Below are 24,959 nucleotides of genomic sequence, written 5' to 3' on the forward strand. Positions count from 1 at the left end.
CCTATATCAGGAGTTTCCCTCCTTCCTCTCAATCTCCTATTCTTCAGGTAACTAAATTCATACATCCTTCGCCTCCAAGCATGACAGTAACTTTAAAAGAGGTCGTCTTTTATGACCTTTTCATTTAAATCGATATTTTAAAATACTCTCATCATTTCCTAAAGCATATGCAATTTGTATATTTATTTTATGATTATTTTAAGTTTCTCTCATCTAAATTCTTCAAGAGAAGCAGCGAGATCTGATTTTGGTTATTACAATTTGCTCCATTCCTGGAATGCAGCAAACACTCTTAAGTTCTAGGAAAAGAATCACTAGGGCTGAAACCTGGATATTTTAAGGTTAATAATGTATATTGCTGGATGGCTTTCCATTTAGCCATTTCATTTATTTCCCCACCCGCAGTGTCTGAGATCGCTCTATGTTTGCTAGTGTCATCAGGGTTTTTTTTTCCCACTAATTCAATCAACTGAAACATAGTGCTTTATAGTTTTAATTTGCATGTCTTGGATCTTCCATGAGTGTGAAGCCACCTGCCTTCCCAATGTTGTTAGCTTCTTGGAAAGACTGTTGTACTAAACATTTCTATTTTTGGTTGTCTTTTCACTAATCTGCCCCACCTTTTATAATGTGATAGAATTAAGTTCTTTAAAACATAGCTTTTCTTTGTCATTTCCAGCAAAGCCTTGCCTGTAGTATCAATAGTGAAGTCACTTAGACTATGCATTTCCTATCCTGTGCTCTCAGGACCCATTACACAAATCCCATCTTGTGTTTCTGTGTTAAGATAATGTGATCTATAATAGCCAGTTGATTCCACCTCTTGGCTTTTTTATGCATCTGCCAATCTGAATTCTTGATAGCTTTTTAAGGTGTCTGTCATAGCTTTATGGACTATTTTTAAATGAACTAGATCTTATAGTGGACCAATTTTACCTGAACTTTCTGATCTCATCCTTGTTTTTCTAATGTTATAAATGGTTCTCTAATTATTATTGTGTGTTTCTCATCTGCCTGTATTAATCATCAGTTGCTAGGCAATGATGTATTACCGTGAACTTAGTGGCAAGATGTACTCATTATCAGTTTTTCTGGGGCAGGTAGCCTGATACGGCTTGCCTGGGTTTCCTGATTCAGAGACTTTCACAAGACCATAATCAAGGTATTGAACTAGGCTTGGGCTGTTATCCGAAGTTTGAATTAGGGAAGCTTCCTTTTCAGGGGCTTGCGTTGTTGTTGGGAGTATAGAGCCCTGGAGGAATGCACTGAATGCCTCTATTCTGTACAAGCTATCAGCTGGAGATGGCCCTTAGTGCATACTAGGCTGGGCTCTCAATCTGATGGCTAACTTCTTCAAAGTCTATGTAAGAGCTTGCCTTGCACATGTTCAAACCAGGTTTGATGCCCTGCATCCTATGTCATCTCCAGAGCCCTCCAGGAGTGATCCCTGAGCACCTCCCAGGTAACCCCCAAACAAAACAAAAACAAAAACAAAAAAATCCAGCAAGAGAGTATCAAAACAGAAATTTTGCTAGCAAGGTAAAAATTACAATTTTATGGCATATAATCATGGAAATGATGTCCTGTCACCTTTTGCCATATTCTTCTAGGTAGTTATAAATTGTATGTCCTAGAGTATAAATATTTGGAGATAAGGAGAGGGAGTGAGGACATCTTTGATCTATCAGCCATTTTACTCAGCTCTTACCCTGGAGCTTCAAGTTTTGTTTGACTCTGAGGTATAATCATCAAAAATGTTACTTAAAAAGAACTTATTTGTAATAAAATAGGTAGAAGTTAGAAGAAATTGGAAAGGGAGTATCTGACTTTATTTCATTCAGTATATTTTAAAGTACTGAGGTGATTTTAAGAAGTATGGTAAGGGGACCCAAGTGGTGGCGCAGCTGTAGGGCATTTGCCTTACACGCAGCTGGCATAGGACAGACCATGGTTCAATCCCCCAGTATCCCATATGGTCTCCCCCAAGCCAGGAGCGAATTCTGAGTGCATAGCCAGGAATAACCCCTGAGCATCACCAGGGTGTGGCCCAAAAAATAAAAAACAAAACAAAAAAAGAAGTCATTTAGGGGCATGGGAGATAGTTTAAAGAACTGGAGCACATCCTAGTATCTGCAAGACCCCAAGTTCTACCCCCAACTTTAGAGTTCATTTGTAGCTCAAGAAATTATTTTTTATAGTAATTTCTCTTTGAGAAGAAACCCCCTATCTTTCATATCAATGGATAAAACAGTGATGCTTCTAGTTCTACGACATCCAAATTGAGGATATGGGAACTATGCTGTCAGATCAAGCTGTTGACTCTGTTGGCATCTTCTGGGGATAAGATTAGAAAAGAAGGGGTACTGTCCACTATATGTTTCTTGTGTGTACTCAGGATGTTGTGTATACTCAAGTTTTAACAAGTTAATAATGGCTCTTGATATGTAATAGTAAGAATAAGTAGGGAACTACTTTTAAGCGTTTTTATTTTGATTTAATATCATTATTAAACTTTTGTTCTCTATTCTTCAAGAATCCAAGTATAATTTAGGGTTCACTGTCTTTGATATTTCTTTGCTGTACAAATTACCACAAATTAGGTAGTTTAAAACAGTAGACTTGGGGGGCTGGGCGGTGGCGCTAGAGGTAAAGTGTCTGCCTTGCCTGCACTAGCCTAGGACTGACCGCGGTTCCCATATGGTCCCCCAAGCCAGGAGCAACTTCTGAGCGCATAGCCAGGAGTAACCCCTGAGTGTCAAATGGGTGTGGCCCAAAACCAAAAACAAACAAACAAAAAAATAGTAGACTTGGGGCCAGCGAGGTGGCGCTAGAGGTAAGGTGTCTGCCTTGCAAGCACTAGTCAAGGAAGGACCGCGGTTTGATCCCCCAGCATCCCATATGGTCCCCCCAAGCCAGGGGCGATTTCTGAGCGCTTAGCCAGGGGTAACCCCTGAGCATCAAATGGGTGTGGCCCCCCCAAAAAAAGAACAAAATAAATAAAACAGTAGACTTATATAAATTAGAAATTTGTGGAGAACATGATTTCCTGCTTTCTTGTTTCACAAGACGAACCAAATCTTAGCCGAGTTTTGTTTCTTTCTGGAGATTTTATGGAAGGAATTTTTTTCCCTTTTTGTTCAAGCTGTTGGAAGAATTTGTTCCACGTTGCTGTAGAATTAACATCCCATTTCCTGGCTGTCTCATTTTCTCAGTTCATTCTCAACTTTTAGATGCAACCTAAATTCTGCAGCTTATATTTTTTGGTCATTTCCTTTATAAAAGTGAATCAAACTTTTCTCTCTGGCCTCTCCTTTCAAGTAACAAAACATGCTTGTGCCATATTATGCTAGGGATTAAAAAAAAAACCTCTCAATGTCTAGATGTTTGATTATAGAATAATTTTAATTAGTAGAACCCCAGAAAGGTAAATTTAGAGTTGAGGAAAGAAAGATATTGCATTCTAACAGGCTAGGAAAATTCCAGGGGGTGGGGAGCATGAGAAGAGGAGAGGACCACATTGATGATGTGGGGAAGGGTGGGGAAAGAAGAAGGGGGACCAGTCAATGAGTGGATGGTCAAATGGGTTTTTGGCCCCAGTGGCCAATCTCTGAGCACACTAGTGAAGATGGAATTTTGTTTAGATTGTTTAGATTGTCAAGCTTGATTCTTTTTAAATAAACGTCAATGTGGGATGAGTTTACAAGTTGGAGTTGTATTGGGCAACCCCTGGTAAATGAATGGCAAGCACAGGACCAACTCTACTGTAGAACTGCAGCGACTTAGGATAGGAGAAATAATATGTTGAATCTGTTGTGCTAATTAATGTTTTTTTTTGGGGGGGGGGGGTTTGGGCCACACCCAGCGGTGCTCAGGGGTTACTCCTGGCTATCTGCTCAGAAATAGCTCCTGGCAGGCGCGGGGGACCATATGGGACACCGGGATTCGAACCAACCACCTTTGGTCCTGAATCGGCTGCTTGCAAGGCAAACTCCGCTGTGCTATCTCTCCGGGCCCGCTAATTAATGTTTGACAGCTATCGAGTATTTGATCTATCCTTCAAAGTAACCCATTAGTCAGTTGCTCATTCTAACACTTGGAAAATAAGTTTGAACAAATACAGATACTCATAGTTTTTGAGTATTCTGACTATACTTTTAGTGAAAGCAATCTCCCCTCTCCCTACTGTCAAATACCAACATTAACTTTCTCGTTTTCTTAGTCTGGCACAACACAAATAAGAGCAGTGTAGTTTGGTACTTCACTTGGACTTGTATTTGTGGACAGTAACATTTGTTATATTCCAAATGGATAGTTACTTTATTATTTTTCTCATGGAAAATACTAGAAGTTGTAAAAATGATTATTAAAATTTGGAAATTATTTTTGTCGTGTCACGATCATGCCATTCTTTATTCTGAATCTTTTTCTCCTAATGCTTATTTTATTGTATTTCATTCACTATTAAATCTGAAATTCATCTTCAAAAATTATTTGAGGGTCTAAGAGATGTTACAGTGGATAGGATTCATTTCTGGCAGGCACGTGACCAGGGTGTGATTCCTGGCACCACATGGTCCCACTAAGCATTGCTGCATATGGTTCTGAAAGTGCCCAGTACCACCACAGTAGCCTGGTTCTCTAGCACTCATGGGTCAAGCAGAGTTCACATCCTTATGTTCTTCCTCTGAACGGAAGGCCCAGTTGGCTGAGAATACAGATGGGTGCTCAGGTCTTCAGAGCATTGTTTTGGAGCCTCCAAAAAGGATATTTGAGTGTGGTGTAAAGTAGAAGTTAAAATATATCTTTTTTTTTTTTTTTTTTTTTTTTTGTGGAACTTAATAATAATGGTGAAACCATTTTTTTTTCCCCAATGAGCTGTGATGTTTCCTTGGTCATAAATCTAGGGGACTGTTGGTCGATTTCTAGATGCAGTTCCAGTCCATCAGTTAATTTTTGTATTGTGACTTAGCCCAAGTCTTCATTATTATAGTTTTGTGATAGATTGTATCTGAGTCTCTTGTGTGGTGTTCTGGAAGATAAGTTGCTAGGATACTTATTTTTTGTTTTTAATTATCATTATTTAGAGAACATGTTGACAGTAATAACTATTTATGATATTGATATGCACAGTTATTACACCTCATCACCACTGCCAGGATAACAACTATATTACCTGTGGACCTCTACAGCCAAAATAAAACTTATTTATGTATGAAAAATGCTACTAGCAATTTGAAAGAAAAGTGCTAATTGCATTTCTTAGAAAGCAGGAGTTGAAAGTCAAATGTTTGAGAGTCTTAATTAGAAAGTAAAAATTCATAGCAGAATTAAATGACCTTCATGCACCCATGCAAAGATGTTATGGTTGCTTCCTTTTTTTCCTCTCATCTCCTTTGGCATGTAAATTTGCCATACTTAAGTTTACAAAAGCTCTATTTTAAATCATACAACTTTTATTTGTTACAGTTTAACCTGATAGCGATGAATATTCTAAATAGTTTTGTCATGACCTTGATGATACATTTTTCAGTAATCTTCAACCCTGAATTTTATAATTCTCAAATTATCCTTTTCTTGGGTTTTTCTGAATGTTGATTTGAAGACTACAGAGAAGTTTGAGAATACATAGTTTATATACAACCACCCTCCCCTTTGACACTAATTACAAGTTCAAGGGCCTTAAGACATCAAGTTCATGGGCCTTTGGTACCATATTTATCTCAGTAATTTCCCCCAAAAAGCTTCACAGAAGTATTTGAGCTCAATTGCAGTCTATTTTGAGGAAACTACAGATTAAAATCAGCCAAATAAAGAAGCATACAATGCAGAGATTTGGGAATTTTCTTCCCCAATTTTCTTCCAACTTCGTTGGAATTTGTGTGTGACAGTATACATGGAGAATTGCTGGGTAGGAAGCTCTTTCATGCCTTAGTGTTTAGAACATTTATTGAAACTTTATTATGCAGAAATGGTGGCTGATTCAGTCTTTATCCCCTTGGTAAAGTTAATACCGCATGATCCCAAATTCCCAGTCTATTAGAACATTAATAATCTTCCTGATTGACAACCTCCAACTCTAAATTCTATCTTAACTAGGACCCACCTGAACAATTTAAATTATTAAACACTATTAGTACCCAAGGATAAAGGCAAATAAAGATATTCCTCCAAGGTTTAGGAATCAACATCTAGAGGGGCCTGAGAGATAGCACAGGGTTAAGGCATTTGCCTTGCTTACGGGCCGACCTGCGAAGGAATGGTTCAATCCCATATGGTCTCCCAGCCTGCCAGGGCAATTTCTGAGTCCAGGGCCAGGAGTTACCCCTGAGCACCACTGGGTGTGGCCCCAAACCAATCAATCAATAAACAAAGTTTAAAAAAAATCTAGAAGCGCAGGACATAGTGTAGTCTCTTTCTTTTTTTTTTTTTTTTTTTTTTTTTTTGATTGTAGTCTCTTTCTGATAAGGGTAAATTCTTTTCTAGATGTAATTGGATTTATCAAGTATATTTTCCAGGTAAATATTTTTTGTTTATTTTTAGATTTTTAAAAATTGCTTTATTTACAGGGCCGCGAGGTGGCTCTAGAGGTAAGGTGTCTGCCTTGCAAGCACTAGCCAAGGAAAGGACCACGATTCGATCCCCGGCGTCCCATATGGTTCCCCCAAGCCAGGGGCAATTTCTGAGCATGTAGCCAGGAATAACCCCTGAGCATCAAACAGGTGTGGCCCGAAAAAACCAAAAAACAAAACAAAAAAAAAAAAAAAAAACCAACAAAAACATTACTTTATTTAAACACTATGGTTTACAAGGTTATTCATAATGACATTCCCCCCTCCCACCATTACAGTTGTTCATGATTGAGTTTCAGTCATGCAATGTATAACAACCTTAACCAGTGAACATTTCCCACCACTAATGCCCCCAGTTTCCTTCCGTCTTCACCTACCCACCCTCTCTCCTGCCTGCCTTTGTGGCATATGTTTTCTTCCCCTCTTCTTTTTTTTTTTTTTTTTAGATTGGTTTGCAATAAAGGTATACCTTACACATAATAATTTCCAGTTTAAATGTATAATTTGAGTTGGGAAATTGTGTTTATAGTTTTCTGCCTTTTGCCCCCTTTTCATTAATCATCTTCCCCAACTTTGTCCCTCTACAGCCATGAATCTTTGTGACTGTAGTTTCCCCTCTTATGTCCCTTACAGTTGAAATCAAACAGTATTCAGTATCTTGTGCCTGGCTTTTAAAATATACCATAATAATATCATTTATACTCATCCATATTGTTAAATCTATCAATAGTAGAGAATACCATCTTTTGTCGATAAGTTCACTGCTTTTAGACTATTTTTATATTTAGGTGTGTTTTTACTATAGTGAAAGGTATTGGTTTGAATATTTTTGTAAATGATATTTATAGACATAGTTTTTGATCAGTAACTAGGATTGGACTAGCAATCATATGGTTAAGTGTATGTTTAACTTTGTAAAAAATTGCCAACTGGCTTTTCAGAGTTTTTGTATTATTTTTGTATCATTTTGCATTCCTGCTACTACCATTACTTTAAGGAGTATGCTTTGCCCTTTCTCTTCACTAATTTTATTTTATCAGTCTTGTAAGTTTTAATTACTCTGTAGGTGTATAGTGATATCTCACTGTCATTTTTAGTTCAGATATTTCTAGCGAGCAGTACTGTTGAACATCTTTTTTAAATGCTGGCTGGCCAGCCATGTATCTTCTTTTGTCAAGTATTCAGGTTGATGGTACTTTTTTGCCTTTCCTTTTCTGTAAGTATTACAGACTTGGTGGCACTTACAAGCCACTGGTTCTCTATTCTGCTGTTTATTTGAGCCTAACAGTTCAGTGCTAGGACCCAATGGGGCTGCTTCAGAGCATTGAAGGCAGTGCCCACGGGTGTTGGCAAATGGTGTGGGGAGAGGTGGACATAGAATATTGGGATTGAAGTTAGGGTCCTGCAAAGTTTAGGTATGTGCCTTACCACTTGTGACATGTCTTTTAGCTCTTATTCATATAGTTTTTAAACAAGTGGATTTGTTTTAGTGTAAGATCTTTGTCAGGTAAATGTTTTACAAGTATTTTTTCTAATCTATGTTTAATTAGCATCTTTCATAAATAAAGGCTTTAAATTTTCTTTACATTTAATTTATTAAACATATTTTAAAACATGCAGCCAGAAATGTGTTTTTTAAATGATTCATGCTTTATGAATACTCCAAAGTTACAGAGATTTCTTTTCTATATTTTTTCTCCTGGAAGTTTTTATTTAGTTACTATGTTTATGTCTATAATCCAGTTTTGATTTAAAGTTTGTATATAAGTATGAAGAGGTCAAGTTATACAACCAAACATAAATCTATTTATTCTAGCAGCATTTATTGAAAAGACTGCATCCCATTGAATTATGTTAGCACTTTTTGATAAAAGTAAATTTTATTTTAACTGAGGGCATGAAAAGAAACTGATGGAGTTTTTGAGTATAGCAGGTACAGATTATAGGGAGAAATAATCTCAAATTAAAACAAGGATATCAACTTTTTTTCGTACTATTTTAAATAACTAGTTTTAATAAATATATAAAAGAGATAAATGGTCTGTGAATAGGTCAGTAGAGGAAAATATTGTTTGCCAATGACAAAGGACTATATTTTGAATGTTTTGGGATCTGAGAAAACTTATCTTGAAATTAGAACCTTAAATCATGGGTTATAAAACTGAATTAAATAATTTATCAGTAGACATAATTTAATGAAAAAGATAGTATTTGCTTTATTAAAAAAGTAAATTTTAGCAAGATACAAACCAAACATAAAGAATTATAATACTTTAATAGAACAAATGATAAATAGTAAGAGAACTATAATTTCTTCTTACAGAAGAATAAATGGATCAACTTATGGTTGATAGCCTTAATAGAATAAAGATGACAAAAATAACATTTAATTTATAGATTTAATACAATACCATTTAAGATCCCAGTTGGATCTGAATTGAACTTGATTGATAGTATAAACACCAAGTAAAGGAGCAAGCAAGAGGTTTTTGTTTTTTTTTTTTAAAGATTTCAAAAATTGTTCTGGTTCACAAAATAATTTGATATTGTATATATATGTGGATATAGTGTAAGACCATTGAAATGGGGATAAAGATCAGGAGCTACACCATGAAAAAAGTGAGGAAACCAACAGTCTCATTCATGTGTAGTTAGTGAAGTTGAGTATCAAGTACATGGGATTCTTGACTGTAAAGGCAGAGAGAGAAACACCTGTGTTTCATCAGAGTTTGGAAATACTTTACAAAGGCCTCTAGGTGGAATAAGACATTCATTGGGAATGTTGAACATTTGGAACTTGATATGTTTGCCTCATCAAAGGAAATAACCTCTACTCTGTTTTAACTGATTTTGGACATATGGGAAGATAGGCCCAGTGATGCTTCTTTGGCCAGAGAAACCAGAAATCTGTTGGTTGTTCAAGGGAGAATGGAGGTCCCATATAGGTTAGGATAAGTAGTCATTTGGATGCCCTAACCAAAAGACACAGAATGAGTGATTTAGAAATGACATGTATTTTTCTGAGTTATGAAGGTTGGGAGGGCAAGATCAAGTTCCACTGCAGTCATGTTCTCTTTATGGATCAGAGCTGGTACATTCTTGGTAGGTCCTCAGAAAATGAATGGCATTAGGAATCTATCTTCCTGGAATTTCTTTTGTGGCTCTGATCTTGTTCATGAAGAGCATTGTCCTCAATAATCCTCATTGCCTTCCAAAGGCCCCTGATACCTGTTAGTGCCATCACCTTTCAAGGTAGGATTCAACATAGGAAATTTGTGTATTTGTGTGTGTGTGTGTGTGTGTGTGTGTGTGTGTGAGAGAGAGAGAGAGAGAGAGAGAGAGAGAGAGAGAGAGAGAGAGAGAGAGAGAGAGAGAGAGAATGACAGAGGATAGAGACAGATGTAATCAAACCAAAATACCTATTGATCTTTTGATATTTAAATATTGGCTTTTAATGCTGGTCTAACAAAGCTTGCTTGGGGAATGGAGGACTTACTCCTTGAGGAACAGTCACATGGCTCTGGTGGTGCTAGTTTAACATTTCTGTAGCTTAGAGGGAAACAAAAAGTATTTTGTCGTTTTATTTTTTTCCCCATTCTCTCCACCTTCCCTTTATGTTACCTCAGTGACCAAGGCTTGCATACTTTTCTGGTTCTTGTGCTTACACAGATTTGTTGTTTTCATTAAGATTTGTTGTTTTCATTAATCTTTTTTTTTTTATCAATCTTAATAGATGTGAAGTAGTCCTCACTGATTGGCATTTTCCTGATGATTGATGGTGTTATGCATCCTTTTTAGGTTTTTTCTTGGTGATTCATCTCTCTTGGAAGAGAGAGAGAGCCATTCAAGTCCTTTTACCCATTATAGATTTCTATTTAATCTTTGAGACAGAGTAAGGCAGAGACAGAAACTTGATATTGTTACAGCACTATGAATAGAAGGAAATAAGGAGAAAATAAGAATTTGTTTTTGCCTTTTTTGGGGGTGGGAACAGACCCAGAGGTGCTCAGAGCTTGTTTCTGATGGAATACAAGAGTCCATGTGGGTGCCAAAGATAGAATCCAGGTTGGCCACATTCAAAATCACCCTACCAGCTGTATTATCTTTCCAGCATAAAAGAATTCTTAAATTACTTTGAGTTGATTTTACATGGAGCAGTTAAGGATGATATCAAAGACTACGGAAGACTGTAGCTGTGGTAGGAAAAAATTCAAGAACTTAATAAAACTTATACTCAGCTTCTCCCTGGCTGGGGAGTTTCTTTTTCTTTTATTTTTCAATAAACTTTTCTATTGCAAAAAATAAAAAGAATACAAGTAATCCCTAGGACAAGAGTGAGAACAAAGAGACATAACATCGCTTTTGAATTACACAAATATAAATTAGCTGAAAATAGCTTCCCCCACCCAATTTGGGTTAAAAGGAGAAGCTTTGATAGGTAATTTTGAAACTAGAAGATGATGATGATAACAATAAAGATGATTATAATAAATAGCAATCATGTTTATGGAAATTTCAGGCAATGTGCTAAGGAAAATGCATCACTTATCATGTTTATTCCAAAACACCTGAGAATTGGTACAGTTATTATCTTTATTTTACAATTGAGGATCTTTAGGTTCATATCAAAGTATAAACAATCATATGGTGAAAATTATTACTGGATATTTATTAGGTTTGCCCTTAGTAATATAACCCCAATTACATGAAAAATGTCACCTAAGTACTGATTTCATTGTATTGCTTTCACCTTTATTATCAGATAGATAATCAAATATGTTTTGGTACTACTTTATTTCTTTATTGCTTCAATGCTTTACAAATTATTTCCTTTTTATAAAACACCTAAGGATATTTGTTTAAAAATATTCAATTCTTCTGAAATTTGTCTGGGGTTTTGAGTTTAAAACACATCTGAATGTAGTTTGTCTTAAATTTAAAAACAAAAAGAAAACACTGGTTTTTGGGCCAGTGAGACTACAGCAGATAAGGCACTTGACTTGCTTTATATAGTTGACCCTAGTTTGATCTCCAGCATCCCATATGATCCTCAAGCTCTAGTTGGAGCAATCCCTGAGTTAAGAGTAAGCCCTGAACACAGTCTGGTATAGCCCACAAACCAGAAAACAAAAATGAAACAACAAAAAACACCAAATGCTTTTCACTTCTACTTTATCTGCTTTATCATTTATTAAACTACTATTATTCTAATTGACACCTTGTTTCTGCCACTATCATTAATCTAGACGTAGGTAGTTTTTAAATATATTTAGGAGTAGATTTTGATCTAGAAGGCCAAAACTTAGGACAAAAGGGATAATGCTGTGGTATAAAGAGTCTGCCTTGCTGGGCCGGAGAGATAGCACAGAGGCGTTTGTTTTGCAAGCAGCCGACCTAGGACCTAAGGTGGTTGGTTCGAATCCTGGCGTCCCATATGGTCCCCTGAGCCCGCCAAGAGCGATTTCTGAGCACAGAGCCAGGAGTAACCCCTGAGCACTGCCGATTGTGGCCCAAAAATAAAAAAACAAAACAAAAACCAAGAGTCTGCCTTGCGAGCATGTGGTCATGTGTTCAAAAGGCCTGGCACCCACATGTGTGCTAAACACAATTCTGGCAACTCTGCTGTTTGTGATGCCTTGGTGTTGCAAGTCAGTTCTGGCTACACCAGATCTGGATGTGCATAAACACCACAAACGAGTGGTGTAAAACCCCAGCGAGCACTATTAAAAAAAGAAATATGAGTGCTACTATTAGGAAGTACACATCTTTGGCACATCTTTCACCATAATCATAACTTGTGTGCCTCAACTAAGAGTGAGATTCTCACAATCACAATTACCTTAGGTAGAGAAATACAAAATTTTGTGAACTCTATAGCCAGGCATGCAAGCACCACAACCTGATATATGAAGTTATAATGAAAAAAAAATGATACAGTTATTGGCAACATGAATAAATGATATTTCTCAGTCATTGCTGGTAGGAACATACATAAGTGGTGCTACCTTCCTAAAAAAAATAATTCAGCTATTTCTTTAAAAACAATAACCAAAAAAAGCCAAGTCTTTTCCTTTCCCCCATACTTTGGTGGGCCTATGCAAACAATAGCTACTCTTAACACCATTTTTACTGTGCTCCTTTGACTCTAAACCTTAAAAAAAAAACCCACTTAAACTTTTGAGGTTAACTTAAACTAATATGCATGTGCATGGAAATGTAAAAACTACTATACCTTCAAGTTTAAGGAGTTATATAAATTTTATGGCTTTAGATTGTTTTGTGTACTGCTAAGAAATGTTATAATGTACTACAATCTGGGGTCTTGAGGGACAAAGTAATTGTACATGGGTTCTGTTTTATTTTTCTTAATGTTCTTTGACTGTAAGTTCAAAATTAAGGTGTCAGCAGGGGGGATTTCTTCTGAGAACTCTGTTTTTGGGTGATTGTCCTTCCACTGTAACTTTACCTTGTCCACCTTTGCATCATTGTTTAAAAATTTAAAAAAAAAGAGAGAAAAAAATAAAAACAATAACAGCAACAAAAATGAAGGTGATGTGAGCGAGGAACTCTTAATATTTTGGATTTACCCAAAAAAATATAAATATGCCCATTCAAAGACTTGTTTACAGCAGCATTGTTCCAAGTAGTCAAGAAGAAAAACAATGCAAATATGTACCAGCTGATGAGTGAATTAAAAAATGTTTTTCATATATTATAACATGCAGTGGAATATTATTTAGCCATGTAAATCAATGAAATACTGACACATGCTGTACTGTGAATGAAACTTGAAAACATTACACAAAGTATAAACGCCTTTACAAAGATACATTTATTTTTGTGATTCTATTAACGTGGATTTTCTAGAATAGGCAAATTTTATAAGCGACAGATAGTTTAGTGCTTATATAAGACTGGGAGAGGGAAGTGATTCCTAATGAAGTATAAGATTTCTTTTTAGGGGGTGTGATAAAATATTCTAAAATTAGAATTATGGTAATGGTTGAACAGTAAGGTATATATTAAGATGCTAAATTTAAATATACAATAGGTTGAATTACACAGTTCACTGATGAATTTTATGACTCACAAAGTATATGTTGATATAACCATTATACTCAAAAGAAAAATAAACTGATTATCAATTAAGCTAAGAGAGCGTAGATATTACCAGAGTGTGTGTATAGTGGTGCGATTCTGTCCCTGAGGTAACATCTGTGACTTCCCTGAAATTGGACACAAAATTGACATGTGCTTTTCTGAAGACAGAATTTAAACTTAATAAAAACAAATTGTCAAAGGCCCACAAAGAGATTAAAACTGAGAATCATGTAAGATGAACAAAGTCCCCAAAGAGATGTTGCCATTAAAAGACATGGAACCAGAAAAGTACAGGGAAAGAAAGAATGGCCCTCCTAGATAACTATATTGCCTCAGTTGGCTGGAGCAATAGCACAGCCTTAAGGTGTTTGCCTTGCACATGGCTGACCCAGGACGGACCAGGATCAATCCCCAGCATCCCATATGGTCCCCTGAGCCTGCCAGGAGCAATTTCTGAGCGCCGCTGGTGTGGTCCAAAAACCAAAATTAAACCAAAACAAAACAACATTGCCTCTGTCCTCCTTACACATGTACTATGAAAGGAGAAACAATTGAATTGTTTTAAGAGCAAGGCTATTGCTAATGTGTTGGTAAACACATTTGTGTGGGATATCCCTGTCATCAAATCTCATGAATTGCTGTAAATGTATTTCTCTCTCTCTCTCTTCCCTTAACTTTGGTCCCGAAAGTTGACCAACTAACTTCTAGTTAATTATAGGTTGGAATTAGTGGCTGAATTGGTTTGCCAACATTCTGTGCTTGCCTCATAGCTCTGTCTTTACATGACACCATCCTTCCGAAGGCCTCTGAGCAATTCCATGGCAGGTTTTCTAAATGCTGTTACTTAGCGATTAAAAACTTCTGTTTTTCCTTTTGATGCAATTCATTAATAACACCATACTCCATGGAAAAGAAAGCTACATATTGTAAATTAGTATGAAGTAATCATTGAAAAGATGATAGGACTTCATTTTATTTCTCTCTAGAGGGAACATGTGTCAGGAATTACAAAAGCAGAAGGTGACTGAGGGATTTTTCAGCCCCTTTCCAGTGTTCATGCTGCAGTGCTGCTTTGCTGATGAGAGAGGAGAAAAGCCAAATTGGACAGGAGGCGGCCAGCAGGTCTGGTATCTGCTTGCCACCTTTTGCTCCATAAAAACCTTAACTGCAGAGAGTTGCCATGGCAGCTGGAAGCAGTTTAATGGCAGAGACCTCTCTGGAGCAGTCACTGGTACCCTGGCCTTGTCCTCTCTGGTCTTCAACCCAAGGGGCTGGTAATTCCAGGATATCGCTGTGATATAGCCATCTGAGAGCACATTTTTTAGTGGAATAGAGCTGGAAGTACCCCCAGATTTTAAGGCCTATGGCATCGTGTATCCCCTTCTTCTCCATCTACACTATAAAGTATATATGGCCCTTTGATGGCCCATCCTGCAATCGCACATCAAATTATTTCAGTAGACTCTTTCATGTTTCTTTTCCTTCATACGTGCAGTTTCTTCTGCTTAGAATTCTACTATCTCCGTCTTTCAGGGAAAATCCTAATAGCTTACAAAATAATACCTGTTTTTCTAACCTCTATTCCCTTATTCTTCATGTAGAATTATACTTTTGCTACCATCTTGCTGCATAGCCCATAATATTTTTTTAGACGACAAGCAAGGCAAAGAGATTTAATTAACTAATTAATTAATATCTAGACAGATTGCAAACTAGGAAAACACCTGAAACTGAAGCCCAGACAGAGAAACAGAGCATCTTAAACAGGAAGATTTCTGGCAACAAAACCCTCCTGTGTATAGCCCAGAATTATTAGATGACTGTATTTTTGTATTTTGTAGGTTACACACATTTAATAGTTTTGTTTATTTGTTTGGGGCCACACTCAACCATGTTCAGGGGTTTCTCTTGGTTCTTCATTCAGCAATTATTCTTGGTAAACTCAAGGGGACCATATGGGATGCCAGGGATTGAACCCAAGTCAGCCATATGCAAGGCAAGCACCCTAACTGCTGTACTATCATTCTACTCCCAAGAACTTTTTCTTCTCTAAATGAATTTTGTGTCTCCAGGGCTTAGGAGATATGTGAATGCTTAGTAATTTGTGTTTAATAAAGTTATTTTCATGTTGTCTTTTTTAATCTGTTTGATGAAAAGATTACATGTCACAGAAAAGAAAGCTCTGTCATGCCCAGGGAGGACTTACCTGACTTTTATCTTTGGGTTTCCAGAGTATTGACCCAGCTTAAGCAGCTGACTTGCTCTATCACTTACTCTCGGTCACCTAGATCCCACTTTGCAGTTTGGATTGGAGTGGCTGTGGTGAGAAGCACAGCCCTGGTGAGTCAGTTTCCAGAGGGTTCAAGTCCATGTGACCTTTGGTTAATTGTTCAAATTACCTCTAACTCCAGCTATTTTGAATTAGAATATGAGAGGGCAGCATCTATGTAGATGGCCTCCCTCCCTCCCTCCCTCCTTCCCTCCCTCCCTCCCTCCCTCCCTCCCTCCCTCCCTCCCTCCCTCCCTCCCTCCCTCCTTCCTTCCTTCCTTCCTTCCTTCCTTCCTTCCTTCCTTCCTTCCTTCCTTCCTTCCTTCCTTCCTCCCTTCTTCCCTCCCTCCCTCCCTCCCTCCCTCCCTCCCTCCCTCCCTCCCTCCCTCCCTCCCATGGCATCTATTCTTTCTTTTCTTTCCTTGGGTCCTTCTGGCAGGGGTTAATTTGGACTTTGTGCTCAGAAATTACTCCTGGCGGGCTTGGGGGACCTTATGGGATGATGGGAATCGAAACTGGGTATTCTGCTTGCAAGATACATGCCCTACCTGCTGTGCTATCACTCCAGCTCCCTCTTTTTTTTCTCTCTCTTTTCATTTTGGGGATACCTGGTGGTGCCTGGTGATTAAACCTGGGCCTTCTATACAGTAATAGAGATTTGGGGGCTTGCTTTGTGGATGACCATGGTTTCATTCCTGGCACCATCCCAGATGGTCCCCTAAGTACTTTACCCAGACCAAAACAAAAAAATTGACAAACACTCTTAGTTTCTTAATTAATAATAGATTGTGTTAATAAAGTTAACACTCTTAGACTCTTAGTCTCCTGCATGTCAGAGCTTGTCTTTCCACCCCTTAAAGCCATCTTTATCTCTCAGGCCTCTTCCCACTGCTTTCCATTACAATGGGGAGCTCCCCCACACTTAAAAAAAAAAATCACCTCTTCTGCCTCTAATCCCTTATCTGAAGCTTTATTTATTTATTTATTTATCTATCTATTTATTTATTTATTTATTTTGTTGTTTTGGGCCACACCCATTTGATGCTCAAGGGTTACTCCTGGCTAAGCGCTCAGAAATTGCCTCTGGCTTCGGGGGGACCTTATGGGACGCCAAACAGCCAAACCGCTGTCCTTCCTTGGCTAGTGCTTGCAAGGCAGACACCTTACCTCTAACGCCACTTCGCTGTCCCCTAAAGCTTTAATGCAGCACTATAGCCTCCCTGATTTGTTTCATTTCATCTTTGGTATGTCTGCCCACTTCAATTCACTTTCACTGTGTGGGTAGATATTATTTAGATAACAGTCCTGCCATCTGAAGGATAACTTGCTGTTATCCTTTGAAGGATAACTTGCTATTGTACTTTGGCAATTATAACTTAAAATGATTTTTATCTTTTTCTAGTTTCCAGAAATTCCTAGGCATTATCTCCATTGTAAAAGATATTTACATATCTTACTTGCTATCCTCTACAGTTGGTCTGAGCATTTCATTCCATTCACATTGAATTTTTAAATTCAAGGCTTGTATCCAACCATTAGCAATTCTCTTTAGAAATATGTTGCTCTTTATCGTGTGAGCAGTTGGCTCAGACTCCAGACCCAGCCCTTTCCCAGTCACTTACCCGACGGGTTCTAAGGAACTTTTCTAGAATATTTTATAAGCTCTTACTTGGTACTTCTCGTCCTACCAGCTGATTTTTTAGTTGTAATGATCTAGCCAGACTTGGTTATTTATTTTGTTGTCAAAAAAATTAAATTGTCACCTAGTTCATTTTGTTTGTAGTGAACTGAAACTAATGTAATATAATGATGTATTTACCTAACTAAGGGAAGTTTCAAATCAAAAGGCGAGAAAGTGTAACTTAATGAGTCATAAATTTCTCTGTTTAATACAAGTGGTTTTTGTTCTCTGTAAATATTCAGTTAAATATCAAAATACGGTTATAAAAATGTGACTGTGGAATGAATGAGCTTTAGAAATAAAGTCAACAGAATAATCAAATATGAAACAGTGAAAAGATGACTTATTTGGGCTGGAGAAATAGTATGTTGGTTAGGCACTTGCCTGTAACCAATTTAGTTTCCATCCTCAGCACCCTTTATGGATCCTCAAGCACCATCAAGAGTGATTCTTGAGAACAGAACCAGGATATAGCCTAGCCATCCCAACCCACCAAAAAAAGAGATTAATTTTAGGGTTGAGGGGCTGGAGAGATAGCATGGAGGTAAGGCGTTTGCCTTTCATGCAGAAGGTCATCAGTTCGAATCCCAGCGTCCCATGTGGTCCCCTGTGCCTGCCAGGAGCAATTTCTGAGCCTGGAGCCAGGAATAACCCCTGAGCACTCCCAGGTGTGACCCCCCCCCAAAAAAAAAATTTTAGGGTTGAAGAGAGAGCTCAGTAGACTTTAGCTTATTCTTTGCATAGCACTGTTGGGTCTCCGGGGGTCACCAGGAATGATCGCCTAAGCACAGAGCCATTAGTAGTCCCTGAGGACCAGCATTGTACCCAGACAAAAAATATTTTTAACCCAAACAAAATTATCTTATATGTAGGGAATATTTTTCAGAAGAACAGTTTGGAAACTGAAATTTAGAATCAAGTCTAGGTTTAATGCTTGCACTGGCACTCAGTTCTCTTGGGCCTATACTTAGTCCCTTGGGGCCTAGATTTATAGTAGTTATAAAATTATGAGATTAAAGATAGGAATGTGATCATTTTTAGCACTTTTTTTTGTTTATTTTTTTTTGTTTTGGGTTTTTGGGCCACACCGGGGGTACTTTGGAGTTAGTCCTGGCTCTATGCTCAGGTTCACTCCTGGCTGGGTCAGGGGACCATATTAGAAACCAGGGATCAAAATCGAGTTGGCCACATGCAAGGCAAATGCCCTACACACTGTGCTATCATTCCTGTCACAAGCACCCAAATCTTTAAGAAGTATAAATAGGATCTGAGGGGCCAGAACTATAGCGCAATGGTAGGACGTTTGCCTTTCATGCGGCTGATCCAGGATGGACCTTGGTTTGATCTTCGGCGTCCCATATGGCTCCCCAAGCCAGGAGCGATTTCTGAGCGCATATCCAGGAGTAACCCCTGAGTGTTACTAGGTGTGGCCCAAAAATCAAAATAGATAAATAAAATAAAATAGGATCTGAATCTAAGACTTAAAGGTTTTCTTTAAAAACAAATAAAAAACTTAGTATATGCACATAAAACATTGTGTATGTTTATTTGATTGTGACTATGTAAAAACAATGGTCATTAAACTCTGAAACATTGTTTTGGATGTACTTATGTGTTTGACTATGTATTTGAATAAATATAGATCAGTGCTTAGAGGTCACTGTGGCCCTTCATCAAGGTGTTAGGTGTTAAACCTGGCCTCCTGCTTGTAAAACATGCACTCTAGCCCAATGAATTATCTCCATCCCTGAATGCAATTATTATTTTTTTTAATTTTTGATTAGATTTGTGAAACATTTTTTGTCTGATTCATTTTGCAAAAGAGTTTGTAATAGTTGCCCTTGCTCTGCAGCTTTTTAGTCAAATACTAGTGGAGCAGAATGTGTTTAGTGAAATAACCTCTTGATATTTTTTCTCCCTGTTTTAGGTATGTATTCTTTTTGGATCCATGCAATCTGGACTTGATAAACCGGAAGATCAAGTCTGTAGCATTGTGCGTATCAGCATGTCCAACGCAAGAATTAAAAACCTTGAGTGATGTTCAGAAGTTTGCAGAGATGAATGGTGAGATATTCAGCCATCTGAGTCTGTACAGAAGCCACTTACTCTCCCTTTGGAATCCAGGCATTCCTGTAAAGATCTTTCCTAGTGTTAAATAAATTAGAAAGAAATATTAAACATGAAAAAATGATAAAATTATTTCTTGTGAAAAAAATACACTCATGTAAAGAGCTCCCTGAAACTCTGGGTTTCTTGGCCCCACCCAGGGAAATTCTGACAGAGTTGGCTATTGAACTCTAGAAATTTGTATTTGGACTCAGCTTCCTATTGATTTTAATATTAAATTAAGAGTAATTAGAAAATTTTAGACTTCTCCAAGTAAAATTGAGGGGACTTTTTCTACAGTATTAAGCACAAATATTTTTATTATTTTATTTTTCCACTGAACCACAATGTAATATATGTCTCTTGTGGAAAATTAAAAATTTTCAGAAAATAATTAGGCAATACAACCAATATTTTTTAATTTTTCAGAATCATTGGCATATGCATACTTTTTTTGATTTACCTTTTAATTTAAATGGTCATAATCATTTGTCTTAGGATAAATAAACATTTCGAGAACTTTCAAACTGAAACTTAGAAGGATTAATTGTGGGGGGAAAATAGTCAATATTCTGAATTCTGACTCATTTTTCTGCATTTAATCTCTAGTTGCTCTCCATATAACTTGCCTAGGTTCTCAGATAATTTTAGTATTTTTTTTTATTTCCTTTTATTTTTCTATAAACATTTTTTGGAGTTCCAGATATACCTGGCTCCTCAAACCTGTGTTTTTGGACTTCAATGTTTGTAATTTGTCTTCAGGAATTATCAGAGCTGCATCAGTCCTATCTAAGACCACAGGCTAGTTCTAGAACTCATGGAACAAAACTGGCTCATGCATCCACTCCACCCTGCCTCCCCCTAGGCATAATTTCTGTCAGGCTAACTGGAGGCATAGCTGTGCACATACCTTCGTGCCTACAGAGTCTCTTGGATGTGGGTTTCCCTGCTGCTAACTGAAAGTTAGGCACTGTTCCTGTCTAATGACTCATGCCTCTGGATTCTAATTTGTCACCAGCCAGTTCTGTAACGAAGGACAGAAACTGGCTTCTCTGAGTTTAGATATCCACTTCAGGAAGATGTAGACTAAAAAGAAGAACCCATTAATACCATCATGAGGACGGAGGGAGGTGATGAACCAAAAATACCGACCACTTGGTGGGTGTGGAACTAACTTTTCAAACACTATTCCTATGAGATCTCCCACATGATTTACTGAGTCTGGTGTTGGAACTATATCAGCCCTGCTGTTAAACATGTTTCACTTTCGAGGAAAGGAGTTTCTAAACTTGAAAATGCTGTGAGCATCGATAGTATATTCTGGAAGGTGTTGTATTGAGTGTTGAGGTGAATAAAAAAAATTCCTGGGGCCAGAGAGATAGAAGAGTGGGTAGAGCACTTGCCTTGCACATGGCCAACTCTGGTTTCATCCCTGGCATTATAGATAATCTCCTGAGCACTGCCAGGCTTCAGTCTTGAGCACAGAACCAGGAGCACCTGAGCACTACTTGGGTATGTGGCCAAAAAACCCAACCCCCCCCATCCCAAGTTGTATAAACTATGGAGCAAGATTTTTTTCTTGGTGGGGTTGTGGGCCACACCCAGTAGTGCTCAGGGGTTACTCATGGCTTTATCGCTCCTGGCAGGCTCAGAGAACCTTATGGGATACTGGGATTCGAATCACTGTCCTTCTGCATGAAAGGCAAATGTCCTACCTCTATGTTATCTCTCCAGCCCCAAGGAGCCAGATTTTCTGAGTTCAGATTTTGATCTTATCACTTAATGGCTACAGACCAAGGAAAATTTCTTTTTTTTTTTTTTTTTTTTTTGGTTTTTGGGCCACACCCGGTAACGCTCAGGAGTTACTCCTGGCTATGTGCTCAGAATTTGCTCCTGGCTTGGGGGACCATATGGGACACCGGGTGATCGAACCGCGGTCCATCCAAGGCTAGCGCAAGCAAGGCAGGCGCACCTTACCTTTAGCGCCACCGCCCGGCCCAGGAAAATTTCTTTATCTCTCCATTCCTCAGTTTCCTCCTATCTGATCTTAGTAATAATATTTTTACAGTAACTAAATAAAAATGTGTATTTAGTGGCTTTGGTATTCAAAGCTATGCTCTAGTATTTTTTTTATTTGTTTCTTTTTTTTTTTTCCTTTTTGGAAGTAAAACAAGTTTTATTTAGAAATTTTGAGGAAAGGAGGGAGAGAAAGAAAGGGAAACTTATCTAAGAGAGAACGCACAGAGGTGCAAAGGTGCAAGAGAAACTGTGCAAAGGTGGAGAGAGCCTCAATACATGTCCTTGAGTTAAAAGTATAAAAGTCCACATTTCAAGAGGGAAGCTGCAGGCAGTGTATGCATAGACTGGCAATACACGTGTGCCTAGTATTGAATTATTTTCTGTCATGTTTTTGGGAACCTATTGGGTGTGAATCTTGGTCCATTGAACCTGACATCTCATCTGGAGAGTCAGAAGCAAGCCACTTCATTGCCGATTGCCTTGCCTGCTATGATGATTTATTGCAGAAAAATGTTCCAATCTGCCTACTTGGTGTGCTTCTAGACGAATATTCTTAGAATTGAATATGATACAGTGTGTGGCTTATTAAGATCCAGTTAAGACTGCCCTTTTGATTAGTTTTAGTTTTGTGCTTCCCATAGGTCTTGCCACAAGTAGGTGTTCAAGAACACTAATAAACACTTTTTTCAGAAGACAGACGTCTTAAGCTGGTGCCTAACTACAAAGGGACACAAGCTATTGAGCCAACTATTTGCAAAATTATTCAACAGATTAGGCATTCAAAATAATAATAATAATAATAATAATAATAAAATAATAAATAGCAGGACAGAAATGAAGTTGGAGAAGATAATTCTAAAATGCAAGTAGAGCTATAAATTATCAAAGAGAGAGAGGTGTTGATGTGGGGAACTGACCACCTTAATTTTCCTAGTAGCATTTAATTGAAATTTCTAAAGGTCTTTAAAAAAATCTGATTTTTCTTTGGATGAATGATTTAAAACTTGGCTTTGTAAGATTTCATTCCAATATTACTCTTGCCATGGGGACAATTATTTCTCTCTCATTTCATTGTCTTATTTCTCCTTGAGGCTTTTCATCATTTGAGATATAAATTAATTTGGAAGGAGCAGATAATTTAATAAGGCCATGGAAAGATGCTCAGTATCTTAATTGGAAGGAAAAATAAATCAAAATATGAGTTACCACCACTTGACACTCGTTGGGATGCCTCCTGTTAAAATTGCACAGACATATGCACACATATGATACAGAAAACAATAAATGTTGAGAGTGTGGAGACAGTGGAATGCTTGTGCAGTGTTGGTAAAAATGTCTTTTTGATAAACAGTGTGAAGACTACTTCGAAAATTAAGCATGGGCTTGCCACAGAGGACATATAGAAAGAAGTAGAAATATTGTGTATAATACCATAATGGTGACTTCATGTCATGTATTTGTCTTTATCTTGTCATGTGAAATGCCAAGAGGGAACCCTAAGGCGAACTATTAACTTTGGGTGATCATGAAGCATTTAGGTTCATCAGTGGTGAAAGACACTTGAAAGTAGATAAACTTTTTACCTTAATATAAGGTAATTATATTAATTAAGAAAAAAGAACAAGGCAAAAAGAAAAAGAAAAAAGGCAAAAAAAGAAAAGATATATATCTTTTCCAAAAAGAAAAAGGCAAATACTATTGATTGTACTTAAATGAAGTAAGGTACTTAACACTTAAATGTTAGTCAGTACAAGGAGAATAGGTGGCTTTTAGGAGAGTTGGGAAAATGGAGAGGTTCAGAATTGGGTGGCTTTTTTTTTTTTTTTTTTTTTTTTTTTGGTTTTTGGGTCACAACTGGCAGTGCTCGGGTTACTCCTGGCTTTTTCCTCAGAAATTGCTCCTGGCAGGCCGGGGGGAAGGGCAACCATATGGAATGGTCAAACTGCAATCCTTCTGCATGCAAGGCAAATGCCTTACCTCCATGCTAACTCTCCGGCCCCATGGTTTAGAGTTATTTAAGTTTAAAAAAACTAGGGGCCCGGAGAGATGGCACAGCGGCGTTTGCCTTGCAAGCAGCCGATCCAGGACTAAAGGTGGTTGGTTCGAATCCCCGTGTCCCATATGGTCCCCCGTGCCTGCCAGGAGCTATTTCTGAGCAGACAGCCAGGAGTAACCCCTGAGCACTGCCGGGTGTGACCCCCCCCAAAACAAACAAACAAACAAAAAAAACCTAGAGCTTTATTGTACAGCAATGTGCCTATATATTAATATTAGGATGGATAGCTAAGAAGATAAATTTTAAGTGATGTGATGTATATTACATTTTTTTAAAAGAGAAATGAAATTTTGATTTATTACCTATGGTCTTGGCAGAAGGTTAAGTGATATGTAATTCATAAGGGGACACATACTATTTGATGCTACTTGGGTAAGGCATAGTTAAATGGATTATCAAAGGAAAAAGGAAAAATGTTTTTTGTTTCATTGTGCAGGACTAACAATTTTGGGCAAGTGGTGGTGATGGATATTATCATAGTGTGACTATATTTAACATATTAATGCTCCTGAACTATTTGCAAAGGGTTCTAGGAGATTTTTGGGGGAAAGGTTATGTATATTTTACTCATAAAAAAATAAGTTGGACTGGAGCATTAGCACACAGGTAGGGCATTTGCCTTGCATGTGGCCAACCCATTTTCAATCCCTGGCATCCTGTATGGTCCTTGAAGCACTGCCAGAAATGACCCCTGAATGCAGAGTTACTAGCCTGGGCACCGCTGAATGTGGTCCAAAAAACAAAACATATAAACAAATAAGAAAATCCCTTTATGGGTTGTAACTTTTTAAATGATCAGTTTAAACCTTAATTTCAAACACAAGGTAGAATAAAAAATTTCATGCCAGAACTAGAAGACGGTATAATTTCCTTTTTGAATATATCTAAGTTTACATGGTAACATTCAGAATTATTATTTAGACTTTGTAGCGATCTATTCATGTAAACTTTCATTTCTTAAAATTATTTAAAATCTATATAATACAAGGGAAGCTCTTGGATATATAGTAATGTTTATAAGGAATGCACTTACTAGGCAAGTAATCTATGGCAGGTGCTCTTTGCATCTTTTAGACAGAAGTTGTTTTTATGGACATATTAAGCTTTTAGAACTCCTGTCTAGTATGTTGGAATAGGATAGAGAAGTTGGAGAGCTGG

The 24,959-nt window shown here is 37.5% G+C and overlaps 1 protein-coding gene across 3 annotated transcripts in view; it reads left to right on the forward strand.

The window, feature by feature from the left end:
- SLC44A1 (solute carrier family 44 member 1) overlaps positions 1 to 24,959 on the forward strand; it is a 226,376-nt gene that overhangs the window by 74,735 nt on the left and 126,682 nt on the right. For all 3 annotated transcript variants that reach the window (XM_049770819.1, XM_049770831.1, XM_049770826.1), the window contains exon 4: positions 19,548 to 19,684. In XM_049770819.1, coding sequence (XP_049626776.1) covers positions 19,548 to 19,684 — 137 coding nt within the window. The remainder of the gene's footprint in view (positions 1 to 19,547; positions 19,685 to 24,959) is intronic.

This window comes from Suncus etruscus, chromosome 1 (genome assembly GCF_024139225.1).
Source record: "Suncus etruscus isolate mSunEtr1 chromosome 1, mSunEtr1.pri.cur, whole genome shotgun sequence".
Taxonomy (NCBI): Eukaryota; Metazoa; Chordata; class Mammalia; order Eulipotyphla; family Soricidae; genus Suncus; species Suncus etruscus.